The following is a 12,593-nucleotide window of genomic DNA, read 5'->3' on the forward strand; positions in this document are numbered from 1 at the left end:
AGCAAGAGGGTTTCTGGTACAAACCCGGGCTGGGGGGTTCGAACCTTGGGTGGGAAAGGTGTTGTCAGTGTGGGTTTTCTATGGGTACTCTGGCTTCCTCTCACGGTCCAAAGACATGCAGGCTAGGTTAATCGACGACTCTAAATTGGCTGTAGGTGTGAATGTGAGGGTGAATGAGCAAGCGTAAGCGTTCTCTGCTTGTCAGCCCTGTGATAGTGTGGCGACCTGTCCAGGGTGTACCCCAGTGTCAGCTGGGATAGGCTCCATCTCCCCCTGTGATCCCCAACACATTGATTGGTTGGTGCCTTTTACTTGTAAAACTACAAAAAAGCACCTTCATTCCAAAAAAATAAAAAAAATAAAAGCTGCATCTTCGCTACTTAATGTTCGCGCTCTGTGTGAAAGTACTCCTGGCAAAAACAGCAGTTCAAAAAAAAAATAAATTGACGTGCAAATTATTTGCACCAAAAAAACCAAAAAAAAAACCAACTCTGTACACTGATGTGTAAAGGCGTTTAACAACAGATGCACCCATGACAAACCAGACAAACGCAAGAGGGCATGAGAGGAATAGTTACGTAGCACTACTTGATTTCACATACTCCAGGTTCCAAGTGGCTATAACTATCTGCAGCCAACATCAGATCCGAATTTGTCCAAATACAATCAATCTAAAAGGGTTTTAATTAGCAGGCATGGGACACTTAATCATGGCGTCTAATTAGGACCACATACATCTTGATCAGAACTTTGAAAACTCTAGCTTTAAGACAGCATGTCAGACCTTAATAAACACACGCTCTTGATAAAACAGCCCAAACTTAACACCATCAATAATACACTTCCTTTTAACCTTTACCTAAAGGATGGGCATGCACTAATGCCCTATCACAGGTGCACACACACACAAAGCAAGAGCTGGTAGTTTGTGTGTGTGTGTGTGTGTGTGTGTGTGTTTGTGCATGTGTGTGCATGTGCGTGTGCGTGTGTGTGTGTGTGTGTGTGTGTGTGTGTGTGTGTGTGCCCTTAGGATCAGTGAGTAAATGAAAGCCATTATTTCTCAACAGATCACAGTAAAAGCCATGGTAACAGGTTAGCGTGCTTCATCAGTGCTGTAACATCAACAGCCTCAGCATTAAACACTATTAATCAGCTGCTTTAATGAAAAGGCAAATGTCCACCATCTTCTCTGTGCTCATAACTCACCAAGCAAGAACCCATTACAGGAGCACACAGGAGAAACATAAGGAGTATTATAGATATATATAGGGAACTCTAAAGCACACTAGAGCGTTTAGAGCATTACGAATAGCGTACACAAGGACAGCTAATTTAAGAGAGATTATCTGCCTGCTAATTGATGATAATGGGAGTCCAGTGCAGCTGTTCTCACCAGCAGGCCTTGGATGATGGTATGCCGGTTCTTGCCTTCATAGTCCACCACCTCAATGTAGTCCAGGTAGGCATCGGCCCAGTACACCAGCCTGCTGACGAGATCCAGTGTGATGCCATGGGGGAATACAATCTTACTGTCCACGAGCTTGGTTCGGTTCTGGCCATCCATGTCGCAGCGCTCCACCTTGGGGATCTGACCATAGTCTGTGAAGAATACCTTCCTGTGGAGACAAGGGGTCAGAAGTGATTGAGGACAGATGGAGGAACAGATCAAGTGAATCAGAAAATTGTTTCATTTTCAGCCCATCTGGCTTTGTTAAAATTGATTCATCGCCCTTATCCCCCTCACAGGGAGACAATAATTATCTAGTTTCAGTAGCACACAGCAAGCAAGTTTCATTGTTTTAAGGGAGATTTTAACCACAAAATTATCTTTTGTTTATTTATTCCTCACCCTCTGTTATGGTGAAAATGTGATACTTTGTTTTTCTCACATGCCTCCAAGGTAAACAAAGACTTTAAAAATGGAGAAAATTAATGAATTGGAGAAAAAGGGTGCTGCGTTTAACAACAGCAAAACTACATCAAAACATTTTCAATCCATCTACAATTTTTTTTTCAAACTCAGGTGGCATAATCCAAGTCTTATTTATCAAGTCTCCTGTACTTCCCAAACACATGCATTAATTTCGCTAAAACTTTACTATTTAAAACACTTTCCCATTAACAGTGTCTTACACAAACAAGTGGGTCATCTGGGCAAGTGCGTGTTTGAACCCTGCCCGATAACATGCACCAGGAGAGTTCAAACACACACCTTTGCTGAAGGGTTTTCAATAGTGGTATCTTAGCAAAAAAGCAAATGTTTAGAAAGTACTGTGTAAATGAAGCTTGGATTCATCAGATTGTTTGATTCTTTGTTCACCTTTGAGGCGCTTTTTTTTTAAGACTTCAGCATAACTTGGGGTAAATAACTGATAAACAAATGGTCATTTGTGGGTGAAGTATTCCTTTAAGTCATTTTTTTTTTCCAAGGAAAATGTGGAATGTGTGCTCATAATCTTTAAATTTTGTGCTGTTAGTTGGAGAAAAAAAGATGTCTGAAGTCCTCAACTTGGATTTAGTAACTCCCCTTCACCATTTTCAAGACCTAAAATGAGTTTCTCTCTGAGATGTAATCATGTGGAGGACTTTGACAAGTTTGACAAGTATTTAATTTGTGAAACATAATCTATGTCTGTATGTCAGAGCATAATCATTATTTAAGTTTTATTTACTTATTCAAAGCTTCAAATGACAAATTATGCCCACAGTCCCTGCAAATGTGTTAGCAAGCAACATCTTTTCTGAAAAAAAGATGTGTTTAACAAGCTGGAAAACACATTCCACACAATTTCCTTGTCAAACCGAAATCTCACAAACTCCTGTCACAGTGGAGTAAAACAAACATTAACCAGCAGATGAAGGAAACTTGAAATTTAACGATGTTGTTTTTTGTCAATTTTACTTTTTTGAAGGTGCATACAGTAAACAGTCTGTGTGGGCTTTCTGAAAAGATTTGTGGTCACTAATTTAACAGCACAACAAAGGATGATTTTTGCTGTCATATTGTTGTTTGTGCTGTTTTTCTCCCCCTCTCATCACTGCGGACCACAACAAAAGAGACCAACAAAAAATCATTTACAGTGAACCTACCTGACCTTGTTACTGGAAGAACCAATTATGTCCAAGGAAATAGCGTGGGATGAAAACGATGCACGCAGCTACAGGCACATATACACCCACATTTTCACATTTGTCCTGTTAATTTCTACCAAGCTCTCAGACACTCACACAAGCACACAAGCACCACAGATACACACGCACTTTCAGGAATTTAGTTGGAAAGTCTGGTCATAAACAAAAGAGCTGTAACAAAAACATGCTTTTACTCTCCAAACCTATACAGTCAGCGTACCGCACTGCAAATGGAACATCTGCGCTCAATTACTCCAACATCCAAACTCCCATTTAGCCTTTTCCCCCATCTCAACTTGAAAGTTTAAAGTTTGGTAACGTCAGATGACAGAAGTCTGACTCCAGTTGTTTGCATGGGATTTTTATGTGTTTGCATGGATTATGTTTACGCATAAGACAGATAGTAAGAGATCAAACTGACCCCATGGTGGGGTCCAAGGCGATGCCTTTAGGGTTATACAGCTCCTGGTCCAGGAGGGTGACACATGTCTGCCCATCCTTGTCACACACGAAGATCCTGTCGTCCACGTCATCCACAAAGTAGAAGTTTCCTGTGAGCCAGTCGATGGCCATCTGCTCCACATCTGGACAGAGAAAGAGTGGAGGGGTGAGAAGGGGGGGAAGATGGGACACAGGAGGTAAAAACAGTGTTTTTGGTACTTGAATGGATTCATATTGACTGGTGCAGAGCCTGAGCGTGTGATGTTGTTGTACATACTTGTAGCAGATGGGTAAGAAGGTTGACTCATGGTCATGTGATGGAAGTAAATTAGTCAGCAATACTGTGTGGCAGCTACTTCAACATCTCTCTCTCTACAGCACTCACACGCACATTCACACACAGTCCACAATTTTAGGTTTGGACTTGAGGTAGTTTTCCTGACTGACAAATGAGACGACAGCCAACTCCAATTAGCAGGTGTCTAGGTAATGCGTCTGTCATTCAAAGTCGCTCAGACAGACAGAATATGAGACAAGCTGTTTGTTGCCTCGAGGAGTGTGATGTTGCCATAGCTGTAGCTAAGCGACGGCAGGCGGGCGGTTGCCGCTGCGTTTATTTTCCTGAGGCTCGGCTCACGGAGAACACCAGCGCCCCACCCGATGATGAAAATTAAACACCTAGGCGTGTGCACATGCCACCACACACGCCCAATTTATGGAACATTTACAGGAGAAAAAAAACGGAATACCCCTGCTCTATCCAAACTGTCCTGAATGTGGTGCAGGACCACATAGGAAGGGTCTGAGAGTGCAGAAAAATAGTGAAAAAGAATAACACGAGACACTAATATACCCCTCTCCCTGGATCACTCATTCCCTCCTCTTCCTTCCTCTCCTCAAACAGCAGCTCAGCCACACTGAGTCTGAGCCAAGGATCAGAGAAAGAAAGCTATTGTTAAAGCTGAAGGAAAGGAGATGTGAGGATTTTAAAGGTCCAGGATAATTAAGTAGTGAATGGTGGAAAGTACATTTACTCAAGTACTGTACTTGGGTATACTTTTGAGATACTTGTACTTATACTTTTTTTATAGAATGAAAATACTTTTTCAAGTACTTTAATCCATTTCAACTTTATAGGTTAACCATACACCACTACATTTCGATGGAAAATGATGTACCCTCTACACTACAATATTCATTTGACAGCTGCAGTTACCAGTGCAAACCTAGATTTAAAAAAAAAAAAAAAAAAAACCTATATTGAGCATATAGATGCATTGCTATAGGCTATATAACAGATGGCCATAGCCAGGCGCTTTTTCAGTGTGTTTTCATTTTATGCATTTTGGTCACCTAAAAAACGTCTTGTTCAGTATTTGGTTGTACTAAAAGACCCTCTAAAGAGATGGATGTTTCTGCTATGTGGTCTACATTTTGTTTGAATGGTTTTGACCTTTTTTCATTAGCAAAAATTAGCATTACCATCAACCAAGTTCAACATAACTGTAAATGTATTGAACTAACCAAGGTAGCAGTGAGCTAACCAAGGTAGCAGGAAGCTAACGTCAGGGTAAGCTCCACCCTTTCATCTAAATATTGGTCACCTTAGGCTCCAAGATCCAAGATGGTAACTGCCAAAATGCTAAACTCAAGACATCCAAATGGGAGTCCACAAACCAAGGAGGACTACTTCCATAGTAGCCAAAACAACATTCACAGTCTTAAAAAAAATTTTTGTACACTTGGGGGCAGTGGAAGGAGGCTGCAAAGACAACACTGACATATTATCACCTTTCAAGTTGGTAAGTTGTTAGCAAACAGATGTTTTCAGTTTTCACATCCAGGCAATATGGAGTAAGTTACACCTAACAATAGCATTCGTTTGACATTCAATCAATCAATCAATTTTATTTATAAAGCCCAATATTACAAATCACTTACATTGAGGTTTAGTCCTGATAAATGTAAATCTGCCAACTTATCTTAGCTTTGGGTTTTTTTTACAAACAGCTGACCAAAATGTTCAGTTTACCTGCTAGTTGCAGCTGTCACTAGTCACTGACTTTGTCTATCTGCCTTTTAGTGGTGGGCGGGTCAAGTACAGTCTGGTTTTTTCTTCAAAAGTATATATATATATATATATATATATATATATATATATATATATATTTGAACTAAATAGTGCAGTCAAGTATAGTAAAATGAAAACAATGAGCTGGAAGATGCTAAAGGGCTCCATAAAGCTAAGGAGAACTTTGGCATTGGTGATAATTACATGTTGATTTGTCACTACAAGTGATCCCTTTCACACCGTAGTCATGTGGTCCATTGTTAAAATAAAAATATTTATTATAGCAATATGTGACATTCGGAACATTAATATAACAGCACACCACTATTTTTTTAATGTAAACATATAGTGGAGTAATGGCATCCTGAGCAAAGAATGAAGTCATACCTCTGTGTAGCTATATCGTAATCCAAACTTCTCGGTTTGTTGTTGTAGTAGCCTAGCCAGCCGCGGGTGCATCTTTGTACATGTGAATCCCCGTGAGTTTGTCCCTCTGGCTAGCAAATCACTGATCATATGGTGGTAAGCACTGATATCAAGACGTTGTTGTTGCAGACATTTAGCGCCCACCTCTCAGTTTCCCCATTTAACGATGTTAGCTCTGTCAGCACTGTTGCCGTCATTAGCACTGTCAATTAAGTTAGCATCGTCAGCTGCTAGCCGCCGGCTCAGCCACCTCCATGTTGAGAACCGTGCTCAGTCTATACCACCCCAGACTCTGAATCATAGATATGCTCTGAATGTCGTATACAGCTCCTTTAAGTTGTGTTATGAAGATAATATGAAGTCTTTTATTTGTATCTGAGAATTTGTGCTACTTTTACGTAAACAAAGCATCTGAATAATTCTTGCAGCACTGACTGAAGTACCTGTAAACACTGAGCTTAACTCGAAATGAAAACTATAAGTCTGCATGACTACAGAGAGAGTTTAAGAGTGGGGAGGAGGGCTTCATAAACCACAAGACTTGTATTTTCACAGCTGCCCCAAGATCTGCTCTGCACACACGCCGACTCACACGTACACAAACACCTCAGATATAGGGCTAAAGTCATGCTGCAGGAGGCCATGGTCGTGCTGCGCTCAGTGCTAAGGGTGGAGGTCTGATATGGTATGTTTACCAGGGTGAGCAGGTCACTGTGATGATTTAGGGGAGACCAGAGGATCGATTTCTCCAACCAGAAGTGAAAAGCTTGGGTTGGGGGAAATGACAAAGCAGATTCCTCGCCATAACAGCGCAATAAACGTGTGCATAGTGAAAGCTTACCAGCTCCGGACCAATAAATCTGACTGTAATTCCAGAGGAGCCCTCTGTGTTTAGAAAAACTGACACATTTTTCTGAAGAGCCTGGCTAGCAGAGGGAGGGAAATGGAAGTCTTTCAAATACTTTGGGTTCGAGTAAAAGTGGAAAACGGATAAAAGAAAAAATGCAGATGGACGGAGAGGAAAGGAAGAAAAAGTGAGAAGAAAAGAAAGAAGACAGAGAAGAGAAGAAAGAGAGAGGGCGATATCTGATTTCCACCAGGGAAACTTGGCCATTGTGCAGCAGCATTTCTGAGGTTTATGGGAATCAGGGGCCGTATTCCCAAAGGTGCTCTTAATTTTTAACACAGAGTTCTCTGTTTAAATGCTTCCAGCTGCCTCACAACACACTGATTCACTGATTAAGCAATGGGTAAACAAAGGGGGAAAAAGAGGAGATTGTGCAATATTTGAAAAGTTTACTAAAAGACCTGAAAAAATTTGTCCCCTGCTTTCTGACAACCCTGCTCTCTATTTTCCCCCACCTCTGCTGAATAGAAATGGCTCCAGCAAGGACTTCTCAATCTCTTCCCATTCTCTCTCTCCTCCTCCATGCATCATCCCCCTATCCCCCCCTTTGTATGTTCCCCAGAGGTGGGAAAACAGTCTGGATTCATTAACTGCAGCTCTGTCTGTCTCAAACTATGCTATAAAAAAACAACACAGCATAATTGAAAAAACAGAACCGGCCACCTTCTTCGTTTTTTTTCCCCTCCTTCTCTCGCTAAACAACTTGTTTTCTACGTGTTTCCTCGTTCATCTCTCAGCTCCCCGTTGGTCTAAGAAAAACAACAGCCAAGTGGATGTCTAGATAATGTATTTAAAGTGTACTGCAAATGGGGCAATGCTAGGCAGAGTTTTACTCCAATAACTGTATGTAGGAGTACAAGTGAGGAGCAAACATCTTCACAGGCGCCAGCTGCTCGTACTACGGCGCTAACACAGGGGGGTGAATAGTGTAGTTATATCACAGGCATCACTAAAGGCGGCTGATATGGTTTTGATACCTCCAAATTGTCACTTTTGAACTGTGACTGAAGCTTTAACACCAACCATTCATACACCCCAACCCCCACTTCCCCTCGCCAACCTCCCAAACTCCAAAACACTCCCTCCAGCATCTGGTGAAGGCGTCACGCTAGGCGTCACACTAGAAACACACAGGCAGGGGGAGAATGGACAAAAAACAACAACAAAAAAATCATGGTTCTGTGAAGATCCAGACACAAAGCAAGAGGGGAAAGGAAGTGGATACTTTGAGGAACTAAAATGTATTTCATGGTTCAAAGTTAATGCACCAAAAGGAGAGAGGAGGAATGGGAGAGAGGTTTAAAGCTGAACAAAGTGTTGAATAGAGAGAAGATTTGAAAATGTGCTGACCAGCTTGCCTTTTAACAGCACATGACCTCTTAAGGAGATTTCAGGCCAGTGTCTGTGCTAAGCAGCACACTGTAGCTCACTGTGCAGGGGGGAGCAGGTACTGTAGCTTTTACAGTACTAGCAGAGAAAGGAGAGCTTAGTGACAGCTCTGAGATCAGCCCTCCCGTGCATAGTGTGGAGCATCAGCATCTACAGGACCACTGAGAGTTAAGCTTCATTTCTAAGTTTCCCATTGGGAGAGCTCTCAGCACCTATATGTTAGAAACAAATGATTAAACTGATTTTCATGTACCACGTGTATTCAAAGATTGTTTCATGTTGCAATAAGGCACTCCTCACTACAGTTTACAATAAATGATGTCTGACAAGCACAGCTCATTCAGATTATGGAATGAAAAATGATGAGGATAAATTGTGAGGAAAAGCAATTTAGATATGGCTCATGCACCAAAGTACCTCAAAGTAATTTTAAACAATAAATGTTGAAAATGCAATGTGTTTGCACTGCAAGTGCTGTTTTTATAATCCAGTTTCTATCCGGCTCAAGCCATGCTCTGTCGGTCGATCCACTGCTTTGGTACAGACTGAAACTTCTTAACAGCTACTGGATGGATAGCCATGAAATTTGAACAGACACTCTTGGTTCCTACAGACTTTGTTGATCAATGGACTTTTCTAGCACCACCATGAGGCTGACATTTTAGTTTTTTTTGTGTGTGAAATCTCTAAACAACTATTGAATGGATTGACACAAATTTTAGTATAGACATTCATGGTCCCCTCAGGATGAAATGCAATCACTTGGTAATCCCTTATCTTTCGCATCAACATGAGGTCAAACTTGTAGATTGCCAAGTTCTTTGGTTCCTAATTAAAGGAGCTATATGTAAGAAATCTAAAGCAAATAGTCGTAAAATCACCCTAATATGTCACAGAGACTAAGGAATAATGTTAATATAACATACTGATCTCACCGATAATAATAGTACAGCCAGAATATTCGTATTTTAAAAAAAATTTTAGGGTCTGCAAATCATGTTTATGTTTTGAATTTGTGTTTTGGCCTGTTGTGCCACCCACCGCCATCTACCAGTCACGCAGTCAGTAGAGTCTCAGCATCAGTTACAGTTACAACTGTGCTACAGCAGCACAGCAAGCAGCATTAGCAGTGTCCCGGTACATAGCATTAGCGGCTCGGACTTGCTCGAACGGTCCGCTGGAAAACCGAAGATCAAGGACGCGGCGACGCAGCCCTGCCACGGCAGCCGCCCGTGGGTAAATAAATCAGTCACCAGCGTGCCGCTGTCCAGCAACCTTGAATCTGTAGGGGAGGGAGGGCAGACACGACTCACGGCAGTATTTTGAATTTGAGTGCAGTAACCGTTTTGGCCACATTCTTACATACAGCGCCTTTAAGTATCTGTAAAACTAATGACATTCTCATCAGCCTCTGCTGTACTTTATTTGGTGCTAGTTAGCAGAGGTGGGAGTAAGTCAAACATGTGAAAGTCACAAGCAAGTCTTCTGTCTTAACCTTCAAGTCTCTCGCAAGTCCCAAGATATGATGGTGAGAACCACACAACTCAAGTCAAGTCATTGCTCAGGTCAAGCAAGACAAGTCAAGTCATTTAAAATTCTGATGACTCAATAAGCTAATACGTTAGCTAAAAAAAGACATTTCTGTACCTTTCATTGTGGGTTTTGTAGTGATGGATGAAGTTAGACCAAATCCAAACTTTATTATTTTTGAATTAGCCCCCTCCATGATAGTTGCCTTGTGTGTGGGCCTCTGCTGGTGTGGCCTTGTAGTTTGCCAGTAGATTTGCACACACAGCACAAGAAAATTACCCAGCTGTGTCTTATAATCAAAACTTCTCAATATTTAAAAATGCAAATATTTGATTTAAAAGTCTTTTCGAGTCATCTGTCTCAGGTCCGAGTCAAGTTTCAAATCATGAATATCAAGCCAAGTCTTTTATCAATGTCAGTTAAGCGAGTCTCAAGTCTTGTGACTCAAGTCCCCCACCTCTGCTAATTAGCAAATGTTAGCATGCTAATATGCTTAACTAAGATGGTTTATAGTAAACATTATGCCTGCTAAAAATCAGCATGTTAGCATTGCCATCGTGTGCATGCTAGTATGCAGATGTTAGCATTTAGCTCAAGGCACCACTTTGCCTAAATAAAGGCTCAACAGTGAACCTCCTTTACTACTTACTACTTTAGGCCAACGCATTTTGTATGGCACGGTGGTGCAGTGGTTAGCATTGGCGCCTCACAGCAAAAGGGTTCCTGGTTTGAACCTGGAGTGGGGGAGTTTGCATGTTCTCCCCGTGTCAGCGTAGGTTTTCTCCGGGTACTTCGGCTCCCACAATCCAAAGACATGCAGGTTAGGTTAATTGGTGACTCTAAACTGGCTGCAGGTGTGAATGTGTGTGAATGGTTGTCTGTCTCTATGTGTCAGCCCTGTGATAGTCTGGCGACCTGTCCAGGGTGAACCCCACCTTTCAACCAATGTCAGCTGGGATAGGTTCCAGTACTGCAGCGACCCCCAACAGGATAAGTGGTTACGGAAAATGAATCAAAATAAACTCAGATACATTCCGTGTTTTTTGTTTAATGTAAGATAAAAGTAATGGAAAAAATAAGTTCCATTTTTCACAGTCACACGGTGCTTACATCACCACTTTTGTGTGTCTGACAATGGTTGTGAGTGACTGGTATAATTAGCAATGGCAAGAAGCAGACACTGTCAAATATAGAATGAGAGTAAGTGTATGTTTCAGGACATTTGGAAGAGGAAAGTGGGACTAAGAAAAAAAAGAGTCAAAGGGAATGTAATGAAAGTAAGAGAGAGGGAGAGAGTGAGAGAGAGAGAGGGAGGTGGAGGAACATCTGGACAACTCGTCTGTGGCATTCTGAGGTCATGAGTCACTCCAACCACACGCGCATCATTTCCTGTATGTTCACTCCTGCCATTGGTTACTGCTGTTGGCTCCATCCATGTTGACTGTAAGCATAAACCTGCTCCTCCTATGCTGTCACACTCACACGCCAGCAGCCTGTCCAAAAGACCAACTCTGCTGTCTGGGCAGTCTCTCCAGATTATGGGCTGGGACAGATGAGAAAAATGTGCCCTTTTGTATTGTATATTTTTACGCTGACGCTAAGCATTCAGGGTCCTCTGGGTGGTCAGAGGATGCAGATTTAGATATTCCTGACATCATTTGTCTAAGTCATCATAAATATTAAGCTTTATACTATTTATTCCATGTTTTGTGTCACATCCAGTGCCTGTCTGCCTCTGAGATATGGTTTATTCTGCAAAACAGTCATACTAGGAAATAACCAGTATTTTTTTTCTCTGTCAATTTGTGTTGAAATGCCTTCAAATGGCATGTCTCTTTTTGTCATGTCACTCATACACACACTGACATGAAACCAGTAATATTGTCGTTTGAACACAGGAAGTACGATGCCCTTCAATTGCTTCCTTATTTCACCAATACAGCTCTAATCCTTCGGCATCAGTCACGCACATCCTGTCCATGCTCCTCAGTGCAGCCAGCTCTCCATTTTATCTGTGTGTGTTCGCACACGCATGTGTATCAGGATGTGTGTGTGTGCACAAGCGCCGCAGTGTGTGTGGGTGCGTGTGTGGAGGGGAGGACAGCCGTGGAGAACCCGGCTGAAGCTGCTGGAATTTTTGTACATTCTTCTGGTTCTTAAATTGTCGAGCCGAGGTTCTCGTTAACGCTGCATGGTTTATAGTGATAATGCTTTTTATTTTAATTACTCTGATTATAATAATTAAGCACAGATACATTTTTTCCTAAATCTCCATATCATTGTGGTACTGTTTCTAATATTTTGATGGGGGTGTTATGATGTCTTTGTTCCTGCATAAGCCTGATTGATTAAGGGATGTACTGTATAATGTGCTAATAACAGATGTGGCTCAATACAGACTTAGAGGTGCATTAGGCTTCCACTTATTACTGTGAGGGATACCAAAATGCCTCATGCATAATTTCCATTGTTCGGAGCTTGCCTGATATCATCTGGTTTGAAATGAACATATTTCCAAATGACAGCTACACCGCACCGTATGAGCATGTGGAAGACACATCTGCCCGACTGTCATCATTCGGCCTTTTCATTTTCTCTGATGGTCTGTGCTGAGAAAGTCATTTCTGTCATGTTAATGCCTTCTTTAGTCACATGGAAAAGGGATGTGAATGGAGATGAGCTGCTGCATACTGAGTG

General features: G+C 41.7%; 1 protein-coding gene across 2 annotated transcripts in view; it reads right to left on the reverse strand.

Annotated features, from left to right (window-relative positions):
* LOC117257198 (low-density lipoprotein receptor-related protein 1-like) overlaps nucleotides 1-12,593 on the reverse strand; it is a 122,462-nt gene that overhangs the window by 60,367 nt on the left and 49,502 nt on the right. For both annotated transcript variants that reach the window (XM_033627191.2, XM_033627190.2), the window contains exons 7-8: nucleotides 3,554-3,716; nucleotides 1,394-1,616 (exon numbers count right to left, since the gene is read on the reverse strand). In XM_033627191.2, the coding sequence (XP_033483082.1) occupies nucleotides 1,394-1,616; nucleotides 3,554-3,716 (386 nt within the window). The remainder of the gene's footprint in view (nucleotides 1-1,393; nucleotides 1,617-3,553; nucleotides 3,717-12,593) is intronic.

This window comes from Epinephelus lanceolatus, chromosome 1 (assembly GCF_041903045.1).
Source record: "Epinephelus lanceolatus isolate andai-2023 chromosome 1, ASM4190304v1, whole genome shotgun sequence".
Taxonomy (NCBI): Eukaryota; Metazoa; Chordata; class Actinopteri; order Perciformes; family Serranidae; genus Epinephelus; species Epinephelus lanceolatus.